We start from the raw sequence: 25,114 nt of genomic DNA on the forward strand, positions 1-25,114 counted from the left end.
TTTTAAAACGGTAACTCCAGACTCAGCAAAAAATAAAGATATCACACATTATTTATGAAGGAATAAACAATTGTGTAATTAATAGTGCTTTCAGTGCGTTACATTTTATCAAATGAGCATAGAATACGGACACCGCAAGTAATGTTTTAAAAACAAGCCAATGTGATGCCAAATCGAATTTTAAGGCAAGTAACCACAGTCACCGCTAAAGGCCTTTAACAGCAAGAACGGCAATTATTTAAAAAATTTAAGAAACATACTGTAAAACAGCAATGCAATAGCAAAGGTTAATGTAAAAAGACGGGCAACTGATCACCAAACGAGTGAGACAAAATGATGGTAATCTTGGTAGCACAACCATTTAAACCTGCTGTAACGCCAAGAATGAAAATTACGTAAAAATAATTTACAAAACATACAGTAAAACAGGAAATACAACAACAAATGTTAATGTAAAAGAACAAGCAACTGATCACCAAACAGATGAGACATAATGATGGTAATCTTGGTAGCACAATCATTTAAGCCTGCTGTAATGCCAAGAATGGCAATTACATAAAAAATTTAGAAACATAGAATAAAACACCAAATATAATAATAAAACACAAGGGCCAGTCACAGACGGTGTACCAGGAGTCGACCTCTGAGTAGGTCCGACAAAAAACACAGGAGTTGCACAGGATGGTAATTCAGATTAGTGGCAGTCTAACGAAAGACTAATGATAATCTTGCTGAGGCTACCTAACGTCCAATAAATCAGATACAAAGATGTAAAAATACGCCAAACCGGCAGTCTGGACTCCATCCACAGAACACTGTGCTTAGAGCGCCCGGAACGAGAAAGGAATCACTACCACCAGGGTAGAAGAATCGCCAACCAACCTACAATCAAGAAAGTTGCCAAAACTACACGCCTCACCGGACAGCAGCGGTAAGACGAGGAAACGTACATTGCCATTACATACACTAACCCCCAGGGCAGGTAACTGGGGCATTAGCGGCCACGAAGCGGGAAAAATGCCGCTGGTTGAACACAAATAGTAACAAACTAAACGCAATAAACAGTAATTAGAAGTCCAGGAAAGCTAATCAGATCCGTCTTCCCCAAGCACTCCACTCGCTGCTCTTCGCCTCAGCAACACTATGAGTAGCATCACGAACCCGAGTCACTGGAGAATTGAAAGATCTCACAATGGTGGAGGTTTCCCTACTTGAACCCAAATGCACTAAACTTGAAGCTTGCCGGATCCGGTTTACGACGAGGTCGTGCACCCTCGTGATCACAGGCCATCAATCCAGCAGTCCATGCGCGCCGCCAGCGGTCCCGGCGTGTTTTTGCACTGCTCAGACCTGGCTCCTCCTGAGTACCCCTATCGAAATGCACAAAGATGCACAAAGATAGGGCCACAGTTACTACATATCAATAACCGCGCTTGCGAAACCAAGTGGCGCCAGTCAACACGAGAAGAAGACAAACAACCGCAACCATGTCAACTAAACGATACGGTCTGGGCTCCAACAGAGGACGGAAACCTACAAACAGCACCAATGCGAGCTGCAGCACGGCTCAACAACGGCACACAGACAGTTTACAAACTTAGCCATTTTGGAAATACTTACACCCTTGGCCCGAAAGTTAACTATCATTCTCGTTTGGACGTCAGTTAAATCGATGTGTTTCGACAGTTCGACAACGACCACACTGGGAACCGAGTCCTCCGGACAAAGTGACAACACTTGAAAAATACTCTGCACAGGCGACTGAGTGCCGAGCTAATGTATGGTGTACTGGTATTCATAATCCTGCTTGCAGTTTCGTCATAACCATGTGAATCTTTGTCCTCTAATGGTGTAATAATTGGTTTAATTTCATCTTTGCTCCTTTCCTGTAGATGGATATGATGAACAAGGGCAGTCATACGAAAACTAGGCAAATGGAACAAAAGTGAACTGTTTATTATTTCAAATCGGCGTAAGACTTAATACATTTATCCTACTGTGAGACAAGATGGTCAATGACTTCAAGGAAAAATGTTTGCCGTTGCCTACGGAAACATTGTGCCCTGGCGTGTACCTCGTCGTCCAATGCAATTCGACAGCCACGAATGACCATCTTCAGGTTTCCAACAATCTGGAAATCGCATAGGGAGAGATCGGGACTATATAGAGAATGTGTAAGGGTTCCCAGTGAAAGTTCCGCTGCGTAGTCGAAATAACCTCGGCGACTTGTGCAAAGATGTGGACTTTTGCACTTGTCGCGCGCTTAAATTTTTGCAAAAATTGAAGCGCACCTTCAAGTCCGAACATTCAGGAATGTTGACGGACGATATCGTTTTGTTACAGGATAAAGCCCGCCCACATGTTGCTAAGCTTGTTTCGACTACGTTGCAGGAGCTTCGCTGGAAAGCCCTTACACGTCCTCCATACCGTCCAGATCTTTCCCCATGCGCTTTTCAGATTTTTGGAGTTCCGAATAAAGACATTGGTGGCCATAGATTTGCTTCCGACGAAGCACGCCTGGGTTCCGTAGGCAATGGCAGACTTTTTTTTCATTTGTCTTACAGTGGGACAAATGTGTTAATAGTTATGATGGTTACCTTTGAAAAAAAATAACCTGTTTACTCACTATTTTTCCGTATGTCTCGTTTTATATGACTGCTCCATACAGTTGTCTCGGAAACCAGTTCTCAAGCACTCTTCATATTTACCTGTACCGATATAAGTCTGATTTCACTTGCCGACTATTAACAAGCAGTGATTATTAAGTAGTTTGGACAACTCTGCTAGTTAATCAGGCAAGAGAAGTGTAATATATTTAATATGTTGAGCACTCACACTCTGCCCTGGTACGTCTTTCACATTAACCATATAGTTTTAATTTTGCTCTGAGAGTTGTTTATTCGCTTGGTGTAATGCATTGTTTTAACCTTCCTCATGACATTCCTCAATAGCTTGCAATATTGTTTGAAGTGAAATTCTATTACTCGGCTCTGACATTCATCATCTTACATCTGCAGTGACATTCTAATGCCATTAGCTATCCATTTCGGTTGTGGTTGCTTATTAGTACTGCATGACTGTCTATAATTTTTAACAGGAAAGAGCTATCAAAGAACGTGATACAGGTTTGATGAAATGTATTATATTTATCGTTCAAGCTTGTTGTCAAGTTTCCTCTGGAATTCTGGGCTATAAATATCTGCATTGCAAATGGACTCATGTCTATAAACCTTCTGCTCATACTTTGGGGTATGACTTTCAATATAAGTATCTAGGCATCATGATCTCAGAGGCTATTACTAATTTTTCTGACACTGCACCCTTCTATCCATAGCCTTCACAGTGATGGTTACTGTCATCTGCCAAAAAGAAATTTTGCAGTCATCAGTCATGTTCGACCATAAATTATTACTATTCACTGCTGGTCATTGAAGCTGCAACACAACAATGCAGCATGAGACAAACGTCAAATTGACTTATGAGCTGGGTATGCAATTTATTAACATGTCAATGATAAGAATTAGGTAGGAGTAACGCCTCTCGTATATTCTTTATATAAATAAAGGTTATGCAGCATTCAGGAATTGCATTTTGATGTTTGTTGTTCATGAAAAGATCGTTGTATGCCTCGTGTAAGAAAGAGAAGCACCGTTCATCATATGTGAGAATTCGACAGCGGTAATATCATGGCCTTTCGAGACTGCAGTTTATCATTTCACGACAGTGCTGCCTGTGTTGGTCGGGGTACCACAACTGTCGCGCGAATATGCACGTGAAGGGTTCAGGAGGACTGTACTCAGTGCCATGCAGGATCTCAACGGCCCCACGCAATTAGCGCCTGAGAGGTGAAACGTGTTGTTTGCTTAGCGGTACAGGATCGTAGTGCCAATCTTGAGACAGGAAACAGGCTTGTTTGCAGCGAAGCATCTACATCTACATACGTACTCCGAAACCCACCATAAGGTGCGGGTGGAAAGGCGTTCTACCACTAATAATAATTTCCCCTCATTTTCCTATCACAAACACTGATAAACGACTGTCTACATGCCTCCACACGAGCACTACTTTCTCTTATCTTTGTGGTCCTTGAGAGAAGTTTTACAATGGCGGCGGTATGATCGTTCTGCATTCAGCTCTAAATGCTGTTTCTCTCAATTTCCTCAGTAGCGTTCCTCAAAAAGAATGTCGCCTTCCCTCCTGAGATTTCCACTTGAGTTCATGAAGCACATCCGGAATACATGCATTTTGATCGAACCTGTGGGTAAAAAGTCTAGTAGCCAAACTCTGAATTGCTTCGATGCCTTCCTTTGATCCGACCTGGTGAGGTTCGTAGACAGTAGAGCAGTACTCAAGAATGGGTAGCCTTTACAGATGAACCACACTTCCTAAAAATCTCCCATTAAACCGATGTCACCCACTCGCTTTTCCCACTACAGACCTTAAATGCTCGTTTAATTTCCTATTGCTTTGCAACGCTTAAGCCTAAATATTTAAATTGCCCAACTGTGTTAAGCAGTACGCTACTAAAAGTTGTATTTGAACATTCAGGATTGTTTTTCTTACTGATCTGTGTTATCTTACATTTGCTACATTTAGAGCTAGCTGCCATTCATCAAACCAAATAGAAATTGTTGCTAACTAATATTTTATCCTCGTACATCCAATCAACGATGAAACCATCCCGTACATCACAGCCCCATCAGAAAACAGCAGCGAATTGCAGACGATTTATATATCTAGAGGATTATAGTGGTCCTATCACATCTGCCGGGAACACTCCTGACGAACACTTGTCTCTGATGAACACCACCCATCAAGGACAACGTACTGGGTGCTATTACTTAAGAAGTCTTCGAACCATGAGCTAATACCTCCGTTAACAAAGTGCAGTAGGGCGCTTAGTGAAACGCTTTTCGGAAATCTAGGAATATGGAATCTATCTATTGCCCTTCATCCATAGTTCGCAGGATATCGTGTGAAAAAAGAACAAGTTGATTTTTCACACAATCGATTCTTTCTAATACCGTGCTGATTTGTGGTCACAAGTTTTCCGCCTCGAAGAACTTCATTGTACTCGACCTCAGAATATATTCAAGAATTCAACGGGATCTATCCACAAGGGCAGTACAATGACATCTGTAGCACCACGAAATGCCAGCATGGCGACTATTAAACTTCCTGGCAGGTTAAAACTGTGTGCCGGACCGAGACTCGAACTTGGGACCTTTGCCTTTCGCGGGTAAGTGCTTTACCATCTGAGCTACCCAAGCACGACTCACGCCCCGTCCTCACAGCTTTACTTCTGCCAATACCTCGTCTCCTACCTTCCAAACATTACACAAAATCTCCTGCGAAACTTGCAGAACTAGCACTCCTGAAAGAAAGGACATTGCGGAGACATGGCTTAGCCACAGCCTTGGGGGATGTTTCCAGAATGAGATTTTCACTCTGCAGCGGAGTGTGCGCTGAGATGAAACTTCCTGGCGGATTAAAACTGTGTGCCGGACCGAGACTCGAACTCGGGACCTTTGCCTTTCGCGGGCAAGTGCTCGACCATCTGAGCTACCCAAGCACGGCTGACGCCCCGTCCTCACAGCTTTACTTCTGCCAATACCTCGTCTCCTACCTTCCAAATTTTACAGAAAATCTCCTGCGAAACTTGATGAACTAGCACTCCTGAAAGAAAGGATATTGCAGAGACATGGCTTAGCCACAGCCTTGGGAGATGTTTTCCAGAATGAGATTTTCACTCTGCAGAGGAGTGTACGCTGATATGAAACATCCTGGCAGATTAAAACTGTGTGCCGGGCCGAGACTCGAACTCGGGACCTTTGCCTTTCGCGGGCAAGTGCTCTACCATCTGAGCTACCCAAGAAGTAAAGCTGTGAGGACGGGGTGTGAGTCGTGCTTAGGTAGCTCAGATGGTCGAGCACTTGTCCGCGAAAGGCAAAGGTCCCGAGTTCGAGTCTCGGTCCGGCACACAGTTTTAATCTGCCAGGAAGTTTCGTATCAGCGCACACTCCAATGCAGAGTGAAAATCTCATTCATGGCGACTATTGTTGTGGTTTCTCTTGACGCAGCAGTGGAGAGTGCTGGCTGTGTAGATCGTGGTGCGCCCAACAACACGGGACGAAAGAATGGCATCCCGTCATCTTTTTAGACGAGTCCCTGTTTTACGTACACCATCATGACGGACTGCCAGACTGCATTCAGCACCCTTACACGAGCCCGGTACTAGGGGTGACGGTGTGGATGCTCCTGGGACGAAACAGGATCACCTCAGGTTCGCAAGGCACGTAATATAGACAGCAGGCGTTGACGCTTTAAGGCTGGTGACTGCCCTATCTTCGAGAACTCCATAACAGTACCGATCAAGAAGATAAACCGAGAGAGATGGCTAAGTTGTTAGCACACTGGACTCGCATTCGGGAGGACAACGCTTCAAACTCGCATCCGGCCATCCTGATTTACGTTTTCCGTGATTTCCCTAAATCGCTCCAGGTAAATGCCGGGATGGTTCCAGTGAAAGGACATGGCCGATTTCCTTCCCCATCCTTCCCTAATCCGAGCTTGTGCTGCGTCTGTAATGATCTCATTGTCAATGGGACGTTAAAACACTAATATCCTCCTCTTCCAAGAAGATAACACAAGGTACTATTTTGCCTGCATCGTCCTAACCTACCTTGATACAGAAGGTGTTCAATTATTGCCCTGGTCAGAACGTTCTCTATATGTCTCACCCTTTGAAAACGTCTAGTCATGGATTGCCAGAAGACCGGCACACCACCCCTCGTCAGCCACTACGGTTGATCTTGTACTGGTGTAGAGCTGAAGCAGCGTGGAATAACTTATCCGTATCCGTCATCCAAGTTCCATTCAACTCAGTGCCAACCCAGATTAGAGTTGTTGTTACTGATGCTAGAGGTGGAAGCTGTGAGTACACAATTCCGCACCTTGTAGACCCCCAAAATAATCTATCAAGTACTCTTCTTACTTTATTGTATACACACAATAAGTAAAATTATTTTATTTGCTATCCTACCTGGTGTTGCAATTTTAATGGCCAGTAGTATAATAAAAAAGCAATGGAGCTATAATACAGTCGTATATCTTCCACTCACCAACCCACCATTGTACAGCATCCTCATCAAGTGCAATTGATGATAACTTAAGAAAATCCTTCTGCTACCTGTTTTCTAGATGTAAAATGAACTACTGGTGAGCTTTTTCCCTAATTCCACGGTGTTTCATCTAAGGCAAAAGTGCATCATGATGCACACAATCAAAAGGTTTTTTTAAATCAAAGAAGGTATCTAATACCTTCAACTTCTATTTTAGCGAAGAGCCTGCCTCACAAATCAAAGAATAAATTGTATTTTCGGTTGCTAGTCCCTCGCTGGATCCCAACTACGAACTAACGGCAAATGACTGCGAACTAATATGGGTAGAGGTTATACTTGACAATCGGACTAAATTATTAATTGGATCGTTTTACCGACCCCCTGACTCACAAGATATAGTTGCTGACCAGTTCAAAGAAAACTTGAGTCTCATTTCAAATAAGTACCCCACTCATACAGTTGTAGTCGGTGGTGACTTCAAACTAAGCTCCACGTGCTGGAAAAATTATACGTTTAAAGCCGGCGGCAGACATAAAATGTCATCCGAAATTGTACTGAATGCTTTCTCAGAAAATTATTTTGAACAATTAGTTCATGAGCGCACTCGAAGCGTAAATGGTTGCGAAAGTATACTTGTCCTCTTAGCAACAAATAGGGAGTATCGTGACGAATACAGGGATTAGCGACCACGAGGCAGTTGCTGCTAGGCTGAATACCGTAACACCTACAATCATCAAAAAGAAACGCAAAAGCTGATAAAAACCTCTTAACGCCTTTTTAAGAGGCAGTTTTCACTCCTTCCGATCTGATCATGTAAACGTAGAAAAGATGTGGAATGATTTCAAGGAGATAGTATGGACGGCAGTTGAGAGATATATACCACATAAATTAATAAGTGGTGGTACTGATCCCCCATGGTATACAAAACGGGTCAGATCGTTCGTTGTTGCACGAGCAACAAAAAGAGCACGCCAAATTCAAAAGAAGGCAAAATCCCCATGATTGTCAAAGTTTTGCAGAAGTTCGAAATATAGCGCGTACTTCAATGGGAGATGCTTTTAATAACTTCCACAACAAAACTCTGTCCCGAAATCTGGCAGAAAACCCGAAGAGATTCTGGTCATACATAAAGCACACCAGTGGCAAGACGCAATCAATGCCTTCACTGAGCGATAACAACGGTGAAGTCACTGATGATAGTGCCACTAAAGCAGAGTTATTAAACACGGTTTTCCGAAACTCCTTAACCAAAGAAGACGAGGTAAATATTCCTGATTTCCACTCAAGAACAACTGCCAAGATGAGAAACATAGACGTACATATCCTCGGTGTAGCAAAGCAGCTTAAATCACTTAATAAAGTCGGTCGAGATTGTATACCAGTCAGTTTCCTTTCAGAGTATGCTGATACAATAGCTCCATATTTAGCAATTATATACAACCGCTCGCTCACAGTTAGATCCGTACCTAAAGACTGGAAAATTGCTCGAATCACACCAGTACCCAAAAAAGGGAAGCAGGAGTAATACGCTAAATTACAGGCACATATCACTAACGACGATTCGCAGTAGGGTTTTGGAAAATATACTGTATTCGAACATTATGTATTACCTCGAAGAAAACGATTTATTGACACATAGTCAGCACGGATACAGAAAATATCGTTCTTGCGAAACACAACTAGCTCTTTATATTCATGAAGTAATGAGTGCTATCGACAGGGGATGTCAAATTAATTCCATATTTTTAGCTTTCCGGAAGGCTGTCGACACCGTTCCTCACAAGCGTCTTCTAACGAAACTGCGTGCCTATGGAATATCGCCTCAGTTGTGCGACTGGATTCGTGATTTCCTTTCTGAAAGGTTACAGTTCGTAGTAATAGACGGAAAGTCTTCGAGTAAAACAGAAGTAATATCTGGCTTTCCCCAAGGAAGTGTTACAGGCCCTCTACTATTCCTGATATATGTTTACGGCATAGGAATCAATCTGAGTAGCCTTCTTAGATTATTTGCTGTCGTTGCCGTCATGTAAAGTCATCAGATGACCAAAACGAATTGCAAAATGATTTAGATAAGTTATCTGTATGGTGCTAAAAGTGACAATTGACCCTGAATGAAGAAAAGTGTTAAGTTATTCACATGAGTACCAAAAGAAATCCGTTAAATTTCGATTGCGCGATACGTCAAACAAACCTCAATGCTGTAAATTCAACTTAATACTTAGAGATAACAATTACAAATAACCTAAATTGGGTCGATCACACAGATAATGTTTTTGGAAGAGCCCGTATATCTCCTTGGCTCCGAGAAAGAGGTTAACATCCTGTTAGACATCCAGGTCATTAGAGGCGAAGCACCAATCACAAGGCGTTTGCCAGGGACTGTAGAAGAAACTATCCCAGCATTCGTCTGAAATCATTTAGGGAAAACCAAATTTAGGATGACCACCCGAGTGCGAGTCCAATCTCTTTAGCATTGTAGAACGTCGATCGATAGTCATGTCAGAGGATAACATTACGAAATGTCCGTTACCTATAGTTAATTATCAACAGATATTTGATACCTTCCTAGAAACTTCTTTCCCCCTTTGGACCAAATGCGCTGCCGTGGTATAGGTTATAGTAGTTTTTGAAGAGCGCGAACGTACATTTTGCTCCTAGGCTTCTACGTCCTCATTAATATTGAAATACAAGAATATTGTGGGCCACATGGATCGTTGGATAAAATTGAAATACATGTATAAATATTGAGTGTAAGTGTGGCGGCTTACACGGCCAAATAACTTAATAAGGTTTTTCAGAATTGTTTTAAACCCAATTATGAACTACACTACTGGCCATTAAAATTGCTACACCACGAAGATGACGTGCTACAGACGCAAAATTTAACCGACAGGAAGAAGATGCTGTGATATGCAAATGATTAGCTTTTCAGAGCATTCACACAAGGTTGGCGCCAGTGGCGACACCTACAACGTGCTGACATGAGGAAAGTTTCCAGTCGATTTCTCATACACAAACAGCAGTTGACTGGCGTTGCCTGGCGAAACGTTTTGTGATGCCTCGTGTAAGGAGGAGAAATGTGCACCATCACGTTTCCGACTTTGATAAAGGTCGGATTGTAGCCTATTGTGATTGCGGTTTATCGTATCGCGACATTGCTGCTCGCGTTGGTCGAGATACAATGACTGTTAGCAGAATATGGAATCAGTGGGTTCAGGAGGGTAATACGGAACGCCGTGCTGGATCCCAACGGCCTCGTATCACTAGCAGTCGAGATAACAGGCATCTTATCCGCATGGCTGTAACGGATCGTGCAGCCACGTCTCGATCCCTGAGTCAACAGATGGGGACGTTTGCAAGATAAAAACCATCTGCACGGAATAGTTCGACGACGTTTGCAGCAGCATGGACACCCAGCTCGGAGACCATGGCTGCGGTTACCCTTGACGCTACATCACGGACAGGAGCGCCTGCGATGGTGTACTCAACGACGAACCTGGGTGCACGAATGGCAAAACGTCATTTTTTCGGATGAATCCAGGTTCTGTTTACAGCATCATGATGGTCGCATCCGTGTTTGGCGACATCGCGGTGAACGCACATTGGAAGCGTGTATTCGTCATCGCCATACTGGCGTATCATCCGGGGTGATGGTATGGGGTGTCATTGGTTACACGCCTCGGTCACCTCTTGTTCGCATTGACGGTACTTTGAACAGTGGACGTTACATTTCAGATGTGTTACGACCCGTGGCTCTACCCTTCAGTCCATCCCTGCGAAACCCTACATTTCAGCAGGATAATGCACGACCGCATGTTGCAGGTCCTGTACGGGCCTTTCTGGATACAGAAAATGTTCGACTGCTGCCCTGGCCAGCACATTCTCCAGATCTCTCACAAATTGAAAACCTCTGGTCAATGGTGGCCGAACAACTGGCTCGTCACAATACGCCAGTCACTACTCTTGATGAGCTGTGGTATCGTGTTGAAGCTGCATGGGCAGCTATACCTGTACACGCCATCCAAGCTCTGTTTGACTCAATGCCCAGGCGTATCAAGGCCGTTATTATGGGCAGAGGTGGTTGTTCTGGGTACTGATTTCTCAGGATCTATGCACCCAAATTACGTGAAAATGTAATCACATGTCAGTTCTAGTATAATATACACTCCTGGAAATTGAAATAAGAACACCGTGAATTCATTGTCCGAGGAAGGGGAAACTTTATGGACACATTCCTGGGGTCAGATACATCACATGATCACACTGACAGAACCACAGGCACATAGACACAGGCAACAGAGCATGCACAATGTCGGCACTAGTACAGTGTATATCCACCTTTCGCAGCAATGCAGCCTGCTATTCTCCCATGGAGACGATCGTAGAGATGCTGGATGTAGTCCTGTGGAACGGCTTGCCATGCCATTTCCACCTGGCGCCTCAGCTGGACCAGCGTTCGTGTTGGACGTGCAGACCGTGTGAGACGACGCTTCATCCAGTCCCAAACATGCTCAATGGGGGACAGATCCGGAGATCTTTCTGGCCAGGGTAGTTGACTTACACCTTCTAGAGCACGTTGGGTGGCACGGGATACATGCGGACGTGCATTGTCCTGTTGGAACAGCAAGTTCCCTTGCCGGTCTAGGAATGGTAGAACGATGGGTTCGATGACGGTTTGGATGTACCGTGCACTATTCAGTGTCCCCTCGACGATCACCAGTGGTGTACGGCCAGTGTAGGAGATCGCTCCCCACACCATGATGCCGGGTGTTGGCCCTGTGTGCCTCGGTCGTATGCAGTCCTGATTGTGGCGCTCACCTGCACGGCGCCAAACACGCATACGACCATCATTGGCACCAAGGCAGAAGCGACTCTCATCGCTGAAGACGACACGTCTCCATTCGTCCCTCCATTCACGCCTATCGCGACACCACTGGAGGCGGGCTGCACGATGTTGGGGCGTGAGCGGAAGACGGCCTAACGGTGTGCGGGACCGTAGCCCAGCTTCATGGAGACGGTTGCGAATGGTCCTCGCCGATACCCCAGGAGCAACAGTGTCCCTAATTTGCTGGGAAGTGGCGGTGCGGTCCCCTATGGCACTGCGTAGGATCCTACGGTCTTGGCGTGCATCCGTGCGTCGCTGCGGTCCGGTCCCAGGTCGACGGGCACGTGCACCTTCCGCCGACCACTGGCGACAACATCGATGTACTGTGGAGACCTCACGCCCCACGTGTTGAGCAATTCGGCGGTACGTCCACCCGGCCTCCCGCATGCCCACTATACGCCCTCGCTCAAAGTCCGTCAACTGCACATACGGTTCACGTCCACGCTGTCGCGGCATGCTACCAGTGTTAAAGACTGCGATGGAGCTCCGTATGCCACGGCAAACTGGCTGACACTGACGGCGGCGGTGCACAAATGCTGTGCAGCTAGCGCCTTTCGACGGCCAACACCGCGGTTCCTGGTGTGTCCGCTGTGCCGTGCGTGTGATCATTGCTTGTACAGCCCTCTCGCAGTGTCCGGAGCAAGTATGGTGGGTCTGACACACCGGTGCCAATGTGTTCTTTTTTCCATTTCCAGGAGTGTATTTGTCCAGTGAATATCCGTTTATCATCTGCATTTCTTCTTGGTGTAGCAATTTTAATGACCAGTAGTGTATCTTGTCACAAAGAAATGCCGTTGTCCTATTTAAAATGACCATTTAACGAGTCGTGCGAAAGATTTTCCGACAAAAGAAAATTCATCTTCTATTCAATGATTTGTCCATTGTTATCAGTAGACTCCAGGCATGTCACGGACATCCAAGAACTTTTTGGAAACTACAGCTCACGACTTTATGAGGTCTCAGTTCTATGAAAATCAACCCTGAAATCGATTGGTATCACTATAAATGTGGCACAGTACATGAAGTTTTGTATATATCTTCTTCATGTGAGTGCCTAAAAAAGTGTGGCTACTGTTATTTTATTAATAAAAGAATTCCTTTGGTACTAAGCTACAATGTCGCAAGTACAACAGCGATCTCATCGACACATGTCTCGCAGTTTTCTCACCAAATGGGATTCTACCTGAGATAAGGTGACTTATCTGCTATAAAGACAGTTCGGCTCATATGCCTCAGTTCGGATCGTTTTGTTTTCAGAGGAATTTGTGAGTCCTTAGCAAGTATAATGCAATGACTGAGTTCCCATTTGCTTAATGACCGCGAACAGAGGCATTTGAGCCGAACTGTCTATACAACAGATAACACACTTTACCTCAGCTAGCAACCCATTTGAAAAAAACTGCGAGTGACGTGTCGATGAGATCGCTGTTGTGGTATTTGCAATGTCCCTCGTAGCCGATGTTGTGAAAGCACGCTAGTCTCGTGAACCAGAGGTAGCAGGTTCGAGTCCAAACGAGATTACTTGGCCGGAAAGTGCAAAAGAATACAATTGCTGATCACAAGCTGTAGAGAAATGACGTAATTGTTACCCCTTGAAGAAGGTGGCTTCGAAACTATTGGTATGATCCACCGTCAGTTAGGCACATCAAGTTCTTGAGCCGTCTGTGCTATTTGAGAGGAATGCTGGCACCAGTTTCAATCCCTCTCTTCCCTCTGGTCGTCAACGATTAGACAAACACACCACTAATATTTGCATTCACTCATAACAATCGCTAAACAAGCACACTTGCCACTTTACACTTGGACTTCACTAAGGCAGAAGAACCAATGTATGTTAAAAAAGAAAAAGTTTCCAATTAAACGCCCAAGTCGATCCTAGAATCTCCGAGGTAACAATATCGTCAAGGTTGATTTGTTATTTCGGAGGAATTTTGAGTATATGGGGAACATGCACACATGTATCCCAGCTACTAAGATTTCGCATGCTGCCCCCCATACATCTTGTGTAATTATAACCATGTTGGAATCTAAGCAAGCGCAAGCGCGCACACACACACACACACACACACACACACACACACACACACACACACACACACACACACAGAGAGAGAGAGAGAGAGAGAGAGAGAGAGAGAGAGAGAGGGAGAGAGAGAGAGAGACTATCTGAAAAATCCGATAATATACCGATTATTTCTAGAACATAAACGCATACTAGCATTGTATTATTAACTGCACCCTACTGTTCTAGGATATTAAGAACTGCCGAACATTTTAACTATGAATAAGATGAAGATAAAAGACTAATTATGTTTAATTCACAGCAAAAAGACGTAGTCAGGTTGTTGGGCTAATCGTGGACAAACTGATGCTGCAGCACGACCAACCCGCCGAGCAGAACGTGCGACCAACTGCGCTGCCAAATGTTGCTGACAGTCCGCGGCTGAAGATGTTACTGGCTGCTGGCAGCGGCGCCTCGGCACTTCTTCCGGTCCTTGAGAAGAGTCTGTTAGATTCCAACGACGTCTCAACTCCTGCCGGCAGTGATGTCAGTTGGTACCCCCACAAACAGCTACAATTCCCGACGTCTCACCATCACCAGGCTTCGTGTCCGCCTGCTGAGCATCAGCCTCTGAATCAGTCACCCCAGCAGATGTCTGCACAGTTACATCCGCCAGCAAACGCTGTAGCTTTGAACGAGCAGCTGCCGCCGCCACATCAGGCAAATCGACCACCACTAACAACTCATTCAGTTCCACCAGTGCCATCACGAGCCCAGCCAGATCCACCACCACCACCACCACCACCACCACCACCAGGATCAGCAGCAGCAGCTAAACAAGATTCCGCTACCTCACCGCCGCTACATCAGCGAGGTCCTCTTCCTCTTTCTCTTCCTCTTCCTCCTCCTCCTCCTACGTCACCATCACTACCACCATCTCAACCAGGTCCACCACCACCTCTAACACAACCATCACCACAATCACCACCACCACCACCACCACGTCAGCTTGGCCTACCTCTACAGCCAGTTCGCTCAGATCCTCAACAATTATCAACACAACCGGAACCCACGCCGCACCACCAGTCACGGAAGCCGCCGCAGCCATCGCAAAAACGTGAGGAGTGTCCTACTGCAGCACAATACGCCGAAGCGAAGACAAATCACATGTGTGAAGAGTGTGGCAAGTTCTTTGCCACAAAGACGTCGCTTAAGGTGAGATTCGTAAATATAATTTCACGTTCTCTAGTCTGCCTGTCGGCCACCAGCACCAATACCAGCGGAAGATTGTGGATTCTTTGACGTATCCAATAAAAGTGAACAGGGGAAATGTTCTTGTTGTGATTGGGACCGTGAGTGTGAGCTGTACAATTCGAGAATCGAGGTCTGAATTCCAATCCAGTACACAGCCTTAATCTGTTGTAAAGTTTCAGTACAGTGTACATTATGCTAAAAAGTAAAACTTTCATTCTGGAAGCAACCAATAGACTGTGGCTAAGCCGTTCTTCATCATATCGTTTCTCCTGGATATGTTAAACTAAAAAGTTTGCTGTGGAACAAAGTCCTCAGAATTCGGGAAGTAGGAGAGAGACACTCAGGGATTAAAGTCATGGCTTGGGTCTTCAATGATACTGTATTAGGTTATTCGGTGATAAATGCTTTGGCACCAAATTTAATTTTTTAGGATGAGAAATAGCGCAGTTAGAATGATGTTCAGTACCTGTTATTCCACTCTGTCAACCTTACATTTAGAGATAACACTGTTCTACAAAAAAAAAACTTTTTCTCTATTTCTGATAAAAAATATTGTGATCCTAGTTGTATTTTGAGTGCTGAAGTGAAAACTGTTTTCGGTTTTTCTCTGTCAGGGATAGTTTATGAGTAATCGCAATTTTATTTCTCTTTTCAGTTTCTGATATAGTGCAGCAAACGTGAGGTGAAATTCAACAAACAAATGCACATCTTTGTGATGTTATAAGTTCATCACATTAATGGAGGGTGGGATCTAACTTATAACACAGTAACGTTTGTGTATACACTTTGAAGCATTTATTTGACATGAGAAATTACAGAAAATTGACAAACAATGAGCCACTGCCTTGTAATGCGCATCACTTTTTTCTCTTGTATTGTGAATCTTTCTTCTCTCGAATGATATTCTAGCAATAATCTGCTAACATAAAAGGTACCCACTTCCCTTCATAGCGCCTTTCTATGGTAGAAATGTCTTTATGGAATCTTTCCCCATGTTCATCCGATACGTCACTACAACTCTCTGTGAAGTAGTCCAGATGAGAGTCCATCATATGTACCTTCAAAGACATATTGCACCCCAAATCCTGATATGCTTTGATCATATCCTTCACCACTGCTTTGTAGTTAGTAGTTCTTCTTCTTCCGAGGAAGTTTTCTGACACCATCTTGAAACAGTCCCATGCAGGTTTTTCTTTATCAGTTAAACATGCTTCAAAATTTGCACCTTTCTGCAGCTCCCTGATTTGTGGGCCCACGAATACACCTTCCTTTATTTTTGCAGCTGAAAGACGGGGGAATTTGGTAGCTAGATATGCAAACCCACAGCCTGTTGGATCCATGGCCTTCACGAATTGTTTCATCAGGCCAAGTTTGATGTGAAGCGGTGGAAGTAGTATATATTCAGGAGCTACCAGACTTTCACGTTGTACATTCTTTTCGCCAACTTTCCATCTTCGCCTAGGCCATTTCTTTTTCACGTAGTGAGAATTTCGGTCTCGACTATCCCACTCGCAAAGAAAATAGGCATACTTTGTGTAGCCTTGTTGCATTCCCAGTACCATAGCAATTACCTTGAAATCTGCACATATTTTCCATTTGTGTTCATTGTATTTTAATGAATTTAGCATCCTTTGTACGAATTCGTAATTAAAGCTACTGGAACAGAGGGTATTTTATTTCTGTTGAGAGGCACCCACTTGCCTTTCTCATACTGTGGCATCAAGCAGTCAGGCCTGCAAGATGAGTGGTTTGCCAAGCGAGTGGAATCTTCCTTAATTTATCGAGCAACATGAATTCTCGTATCTTACTATTTAGTTACAAATTATCCTCCTGTATGAATAATACGCAACGGAAACACGCATCTGACTATCAGTGATTTATAGAACTCTGACTGTACACTACGCACTGGCAATACCGCATTTACCTTTTGTCTTTGATTTAACGGCTTTTATATAAATTTGGGACATTATGATAACATACAATTTAATGAAAAAGGCCACCAATCTCTTTCTTTTTACTATTTTATTTATTCCTAAACACACAAATTCTACAACCTACAACAAAATCACATGAGAAATTCCGCCCAGTGGGCATGGCTTTACGTTAATGAATCTCTATACTATGGTCTCGTAATCTATTTACCGCAACAGTGCACTCCCTGGATCGGATGGTGGATCTTTTATTATACCTCACACTTCGCCTCTCACAATAATCCTCACGAAACTTTCCTCCAGATCGAGCGATACAGAAGGAACAGGCATACCCACAAATCTTTCGAAACTACCTTGCTACTCCCATGCAAAACACACATACCCAAATTACAAGACATACACAACACATCAATATGAAATATTACACAAAGAACGGTTACAACTTCATCACTTTCCGCTTTCCCACTTCAATCAATATTTATCCCAGTTTCACACGACACTGCCCCACTTTGTAATTCTACTTTCCTACTGTGAACTCTGGAGATAAACGCACGTCTTCCTGTGCAATGCAAGCCAAGTGGCGTTGCTGGAAAAACGGCCGACTCACCTTGATTCTCTCTCAGAGTTTAAATTCAGCGTCACACGGAATGATATTTCTTAAATACTTCAACTTACGATACACACGCTATTTCTTAAATATTTCAGCTTATTGTACACACGCTATTAATTCTTAAATATTTCAGCTTAAGCTCACGGAAGTATCTCAACTTATAACTACACGTGGGCTCTTTGTGACCGTTGGTTTACTACAATCCCCTTAAAATTACCTGCCTCACTTTGTAATTTTCCCCACAAAAGGTCCTGTGAAAGAGAAATTATTAATTCTAACTACTCTTAAATGTTCCACATCCATACCATGCCTCCACTCTTTCATTACGGAGCACAACAAAAAAAAACAGGTCTTTACAGCAGAAGGTTCAGCGGCAGAGTACCTGAAACCTGGCCGTATTCCGATTCTCTCGCACCTCTCTCGAAGTGGGAGAAGCACCCTGCTACCTTATTGGTCACCCACATTTCAGACGCTCAAAGCTCTGGTAACTTCCATCTCTTTGGTCTCACCAAAGGTAGCCAAAGGATCGACTCAAAGATGATCATATATTCCGATTCACTATCTGTGGTTAGCAGACGACCATACATTCATTCCTTTCACAGATCTCACCAAACTGGATGTAGGGATTTATTTTGAGGGAGTGCACATGTGATCAATTAAATAAATAAATTGTCATTCTTTCCCACACTGGTATCCGGCTTCGCTGTATTAATTTAAATTGAGTTACTTTTACAAAAAAATGTGTTGTTCTGACAAGAATTTCGTACCTATTTTCAATGTTGGGCGGTACTGTACCCTTTCACCACCGGCTACCCATGCAGAAAAAAATGGCACGGTACTATCCTTGCAATGCGAGGGTAGTTCCGAACATTTTTTTTTTTAAGAAAATTGTATTAAAACAAACGTAGCAATTCATCAAAATAACCAGGAGGAGACCTTAGCCCCTGGTGACCTCAAATTGACGACCAAATGTTGTTACTTTACCAAATTGGCAGTTGTTGCATTATTGTACTCTCCACAATCCGGAGTAACGTACACATACTAATTTACAACAATCTACATGACAAATAAAACATCACATCATAGAAATGAAAAAATAATCTTGAGATAAAATTTTGCTTTAGTTACTGGGATCTTCGTTATTTTTATGAGTAATCCAAATTTCAATAATTCTAAAACAAATAAAAAATACTTTCTCTGTTGTCACACATATAGACGACAAGAACTTGCATTTCGACTAGCCTTCGTTACACTTTAATGTGAAATGTCACCACTGTGATAATAAAAATAAGTGGCTTCAGTCAAAACACCAACAAGATTATTACTATGGACGACATCAAAATACATCAGTTAATTCCGATATTTGTTGTGCAATGCAAACTCTTGTCCCCTGTGACAATCTTACTGATCAATGCTACATGAACCGCTACGTTAGTATTACGCCACTGGCTTATAATTAGAGCATCATTGTACCAAATATTCTAATAAACATGCTACGTGAACTTGATAACCCAGAACAGACAAAAAACAAACACTAACTATTCTAAACACAAATGTTGATGAAATACAATTACACTTGCTGTCCCTTCAGGAATGAAACACATAAAAAAAACATTTACACAATTACTAATACATTATTCCCTATCTTGCGAGTCACACGGAAACCTTTCATTCTGTGATTTTCTTGTGGTCAAAAAGTTGCTGATAGTTTTCCTAGAACCACTGTCTCGGTGTCAAAGCTCTCCCATGGTTACCCGGACGAAAGTCTTTGAGTCACTCAAATCGGCATTTTGAACACGCACTTTTGAACACGCACTGGACAGTAAACTGTATCTCACATTAAACACAAATGTCATAGTCACTGTCAGAGTACCATCCACACGAATCTGTTCGTCCAAAAAAATGGCCCTACAACTACTATTACCCACGGTTCTGTCCTTTCAGTTCATGGTGTAATTAAAAGTCGTAAGTTTCAACAAACAGCACTTATTCCCGCACCAGTTCAAGAAATGTCTCCTACTACAGACGCAAATGTCAATGTCCCACTCTAGTTTCTTGCCTTCATACAATAATTGTTCACCAAACGACAACTGTCCCCTAAGTATACCAAGTGTCCCACGTGCAATTCACAAAGCACACTTAACAAGTCACTGCCAAAAGTTTATGGATCCCACCATTCAGTGGTCAAGACAAAACAAAACGATCGTCCTGTCTGCTAAAGACAAAATCTTTTCCACCACTCACAACGTGGAAACACCAGTCCTTCACTTTCCACATTATCGAAAGTCGCAGTCATCTTGTTTCACGGCTCCACAGTCCAGTACTAGTTATTAGCTGCTGGTAAAAAAAATGCTCGCCGGGCTCTGCCGCGCCTCGTCCATTCTGCAGTAGCGCCGCTGCGCGCGCCGTTGAGCAGAAGAAACCACCCGCTGTTGCCTCCGCGGGATACCTTCCCCAGTCGTAAGGGTGGCGGAACTCATGAATGGCCAGTGGTACGTGCGTGTCGCCCCAGGCCGTTGACCTGCTGTAGCGGGCGCGTGGAGTGTACCCTGTCCGACAGTGGAGTGGGGAGTGCCGCGGCTCTGTCGCCTGTCGCCATGGCATCGTCAGCTCGGCCTGCTAGCGGTATGGGCGTTACGACACCCAATCAGTTAGCCTTCCATGCATCTCGCAACATTACAGACAAAAGGAAATTCTTACATTAAAATTATACACCCTAGTTTTCTACACATACAACATCAACATTTATCTCTTTTCTATAGACAGCCCACACTCGTTCTATTCATTGTACCTGTCGTCCCTCATACAAAACATGAAAGTGTAAAAAAAAAAAAAAAACAAAAGGAATAATAAACAATCTATACAGCTCATAATTACAACATCAAATAGTAGGCTACTCTAACATCCTATCACAGTGAAAGTATTAGAAACTTTATCCTAAAACTACAATATACAATGAACTTTTGTGCTTGTGACACACTGAAATTAATACCCCTTGAAAGTGTTCTAACAAAAAAATAAGAATAATCTACATAGCTCACAATTACCTACCACATGTTATTAAATAGTAAACTACTTTAACATCCTAACACAACAAACATTTTAGAAACTGATGACTCTAAATCTACAACATACAATGCACCTTTGTGCTTGTGACAGACTGAAATTAGTATCTTTCTATATATTTTACCTTTTTATTATATATAACAACATTTCTAGGACATGTATGAACCATCCACATGATGTCAGATCCTGACCCGCCATCGAGGTTCATCCCAATCAAACAATACATAATAATGTTGTAGTTACAGAACGGTAGCATCCCCTTTACAGGAGTGTGCGCATTGATCACACTACTCTACGACTCTCACTCACCAGACATCACATTTTCCCTCTCATTCAATCCATAGATACACTAACAGAATAGGTCTAGAAGTCGGCTAACCTTAACACCACCACACTCACGACAACATACCATACCTTAGCTCCCTTATACTCAACCACATAACACATGAAGCTGTTTCAGAGATAGCATTCCAGTCTCCGAATTCGTCCTTTCACTCTGGCACCTCTCTCCATCGGCTTACCTCCGCATTCGCTTTACCCATTAATCATTCTGCTAAACACCAACTTAGAATTGTGACATTTCATCTAAGAACAAAAAATACACAAATTAATCAACCTGCAAAATAACTGTACACATTCTTGGTACCGTTTTGATTGGTTATACTGGTACCAGGCTTCAACAACAACAAAAAATATTATTTTTGCCCAATCGCAAATTTTATGCTAAGAATTAGATCTACACTTATATCACATCTTACGTCAGTATTCCACAACGTTCACCATCTGGGTCTCATACTCCCTTTACGTCCTTGCACATTGTGCAGTTGTCCTCATCTCTTCATTCGTATTTCGGCTCTCCGTCCGTCCATTACTCCATCATTTCCTGGTCTTCCTTCATCATTGGCATCAATCTCTATTGCAGCATACACAGGCCTCTCTGTAACATACATCTAAGACATCTCCACATTATTAATTCTACTCACCTTTATTTACCACTGTTTCATCACGTCGAATCTTTCTTTATTAATCACACTGCTTCACGTCGCTTCTCTCCTTAAATATCACCTTTATCTACTAGTATTTATCACGTCGCTTATCTATCTACCATCTTTATCCACTCATTAATCATCACGTCGTTTCTGCTTGATCCTTATTCATATGACAAAAATACGTACATACACCACCCTATCGACTCCTGTTCATGACTCATTCGACCAGTCTATTCCGTCATACTTCCTGACATCCCGCCTGAAAATTCTTATGTTCGATTTTGACCCTGCACAACGTTACACACCACAAATAAATACACTATCTACCATAAATTGCCTACTTTAGATCTATCCTTCACTTTTCCATAATTTGATGTTAGAAATGTGATGAAGCCCACGAGATTGTTTTCCCTTGATCGTCTCAATCAGTACAGCATTTTCATGGACAATCCGCCTCACTCTGAATGGTCCACTATACACAGTAAAGAATTTGCTAGTTAGGAATCTGTGCTTCTTTGATAATCGATGAGTTTTAATTAGAACCTTGTCTCCTACTGCCAATTCGATCTTACGGATCTTTCCTTTCTGCTTCTCCTGCCTATCCTTAGCTGCTTTCTTAATACGCTCTATCGCAACCTTGACAATTTCTGTGTGCCTCTGCTTTCCTGATCGCGGAAAATCTACCAGCTCCCTGACTCGATCTGGTGGTGGTTCATTCTTTAGTACCGTAATTGGTGATAATCCAGTTGCTCCATGTGGTAGCTCATTGAGGATGTCCTGAAAATCTTTGAGAAAAATACTCCAACTTCTGTGTTGCCTATGGCAATAGATCTTACACAATTTTCCCAGTTCTTTTACCACTCTTTCACTGGGGTTACTTGCAGCATGGTATCGGGATATGAACACCGGTTTTATCCTTCTTCTCTTCAGTGTGGTTAGCCATTGTCTGGATCTATATTGCGGTCCATTGTCAGCTATGAACTTTTCTACAGTTCCTACTTCTCGCAAAAAGTTTTTAACGATCGCTGCTGCCACTGTCCTTCCCGTCGCACGTTTCAAGGCGGTAAAAGTCACATACTTTGACACCAATTCCACTGCTACTAAAACATATCTATATCCCTGCACTGACTTAGGTAGCGGGCCAAACAAATCTGTTGCTCCGAATTCCCTCAATCTACCTGGCACTATCGGAAAAAGCGGTGCTTTGCATGAGATAGTTAACGATTTTGCCTTCTGGCACAATTTGCAACTACCAAGCACGTTCTTGATCCTCCTCTCCATACTAATGAAATAAACTGATTCCCTTAACTTCTTACAGCATTTCCTTGCCCCGTAATGCCCGTAACTTAGGTGAGTGTACCAGATCAGCTTGTTGACTATTTCATTTGGTATACACAACACCCAGTCCTGTGTGTTCGGATTTCTACAGTAGAAAAGGACCCCGTTCTGAATTGTATAAAAACGTGCTATATTGGCATCTAAGTTCCCTCTAACTCTGTCCTTCACCATTCTCCATGACGCGTCTTTATCCTGCTCTTTCGCGATATTTGTGAGTACCGTCCCTATGTATTTCTCGAACGGCACGCCCTGCATATACAATATATCATATCTGTTCTCGTTTACCTCCTCATCAAAGCATTGACCGTGACCTACTGGATTCCTTGACAACGCATCTGCCACTATATTCTGTGGCCCAGGAATATACATGACCGAAAACTGAAACTCCTGTAAATAGAGTGCCCACCTAGCGAGTCGTCTATGGTTAAGTTTGGCCGACATCAGAAACTGTAGTGACTTGTGGTCAGTATAGATTTTAGTATGCCTTCCATACAAATAGTATCTAAACTTACTAAAACCCCATACTATTGCCAAAGCTTCAAGCTCAGTTACCGTGTAATTTCTCTCAGCTTTGCTAAGCACTCGGCTCGCAAATGCAATAGGTTGTTGTATTACTTCTCCTCCTTGCTCTTGCTCTTGGAACAATGTTACCCCAAGTCCACTACGGGAACTGTCCGTGGCCATACAAAACTCTTTCCCTAGGTCTGGATGCCCGAGAAGAGGTGCCGATAGCAGTGCCTTCTTTAACGCCTCATACTCTTCCTGCGCAACAGGGTCCCAATTCCATACCGTTTTCTTTCCAGTCAGCTGACATAGTCTGGGTGTCGCTGCACCCCCAATCTTAATGAACCTCCTGTAAAAATTGATTAATCCTAAATAACCCCGTAGCTGACGTTTTGTTCTTGGCACCGGAAAATCTCTGATTGCTTCGAGTTTCTCTGGATTTGGTCTTATTCCCTCTGGTGTCACAATGTGACCTAGAAACTCGATTTCTTTTCGTCCAAATTCTGACTTTCCCAAATTCACGGTCACCCCATGTCTCTCCAGTGCACCGAGCAATATGCCTAACGTTCTATTGTGGTCTTCCCAGTTTCTTTCGGCTATCAGGACATCATCCACGTACTGTGTTGCCTTATCTTTTATTTCATTAGGAATGACAGTATTTAGCGCTCTGATAAATGCCGCGGATGATACATTTAACCCAAATGGTAGTTTCCGGAACTGATACGATTTCCCGTAGCACAAGAAAGCAGTGTATTTTCTACACCCCCTGTCTAACTCCACCTGCCAGAAACTCATTCTCAAATCAACTGAGCTGAGAACTCTGATCCCGTGGAACTTTTGTAGCAATTCGTCAAGTGTCAGCGGCCGATCTGTCTCTGGCTCTATTATCTTATTAATCCTTCTTGCGTCCAAAACTAATCTAATTGACCCATCCTTTTTTTCAACACAAACTAAAGGACTGTTGTACGGACTGGATGCTGGTTCGATAATCCCTTGTTGTAGCATGCTTTCGATCTCAGCTTCCACTCTTTCTTTGTACACAACAGGTATCGGGTACACTTGGGCCCTAAACTGTTTATGTGGCTTGACCTTGAATCTATACACAAAATTTCTTATTGTACCCGCAGCATGTTTAAATACCTTTCTATTCTCGTATAAAATTTTCTGCAATTCCCCGTAGACCGTGGTCCCTCGTAAATGCCAGATTTTCTCCCTGATCTCCTCCTCCAAACATTTATGAATTTCCTTCTTCTCTTGTTCGAACCCCGTATTCTGTGCCTGTTTACCGGACTTTACCGCCAGACATAATGCTAAGTGTGCGTTATCTTTACCATGTAAGCAATCGTCGAATCTTAATGTAATTTCCTCCGAATCTCGTTTCAACTCCATCGAACCATTTCTCATGTTAACGACT

At 43.2% G+C, this 25,114-nt stretch overlaps 1 protein-coding gene across 3 annotated transcripts in view; it reads left to right on the top strand.

Annotated features, from left to right (window-relative positions):
• Positions 1–25,114, top strand: part of LOC126412420 (uncharacterized) — a 379,666-nt gene that overhangs the window by 300,382 nt on the left and 54,170 nt on the right. For all 3 annotated transcript variants that reach the window (XM_050082009.1, XM_050082010.1, XM_050082011.1), the window contains exon 7: positions 14,384–15,223. In XM_050082009.1, coding sequence (XP_049937966.1) covers positions 14,384–15,223 — 840 coding nt within the window. The remainder of the gene's footprint in view (positions 1–14,383; positions 15,224–25,114) is intronic.

Source organism: Schistocerca serialis, chromosome 7, assembly GCF_023864345.2.
Source record: "Schistocerca serialis cubense isolate TAMUIC-IGC-003099 chromosome 7, iqSchSeri2.2, whole genome shotgun sequence".
Taxonomy (NCBI): Eukaryota; Metazoa; Arthropoda; class Insecta; order Orthoptera; family Acrididae; genus Schistocerca; species Schistocerca serialis.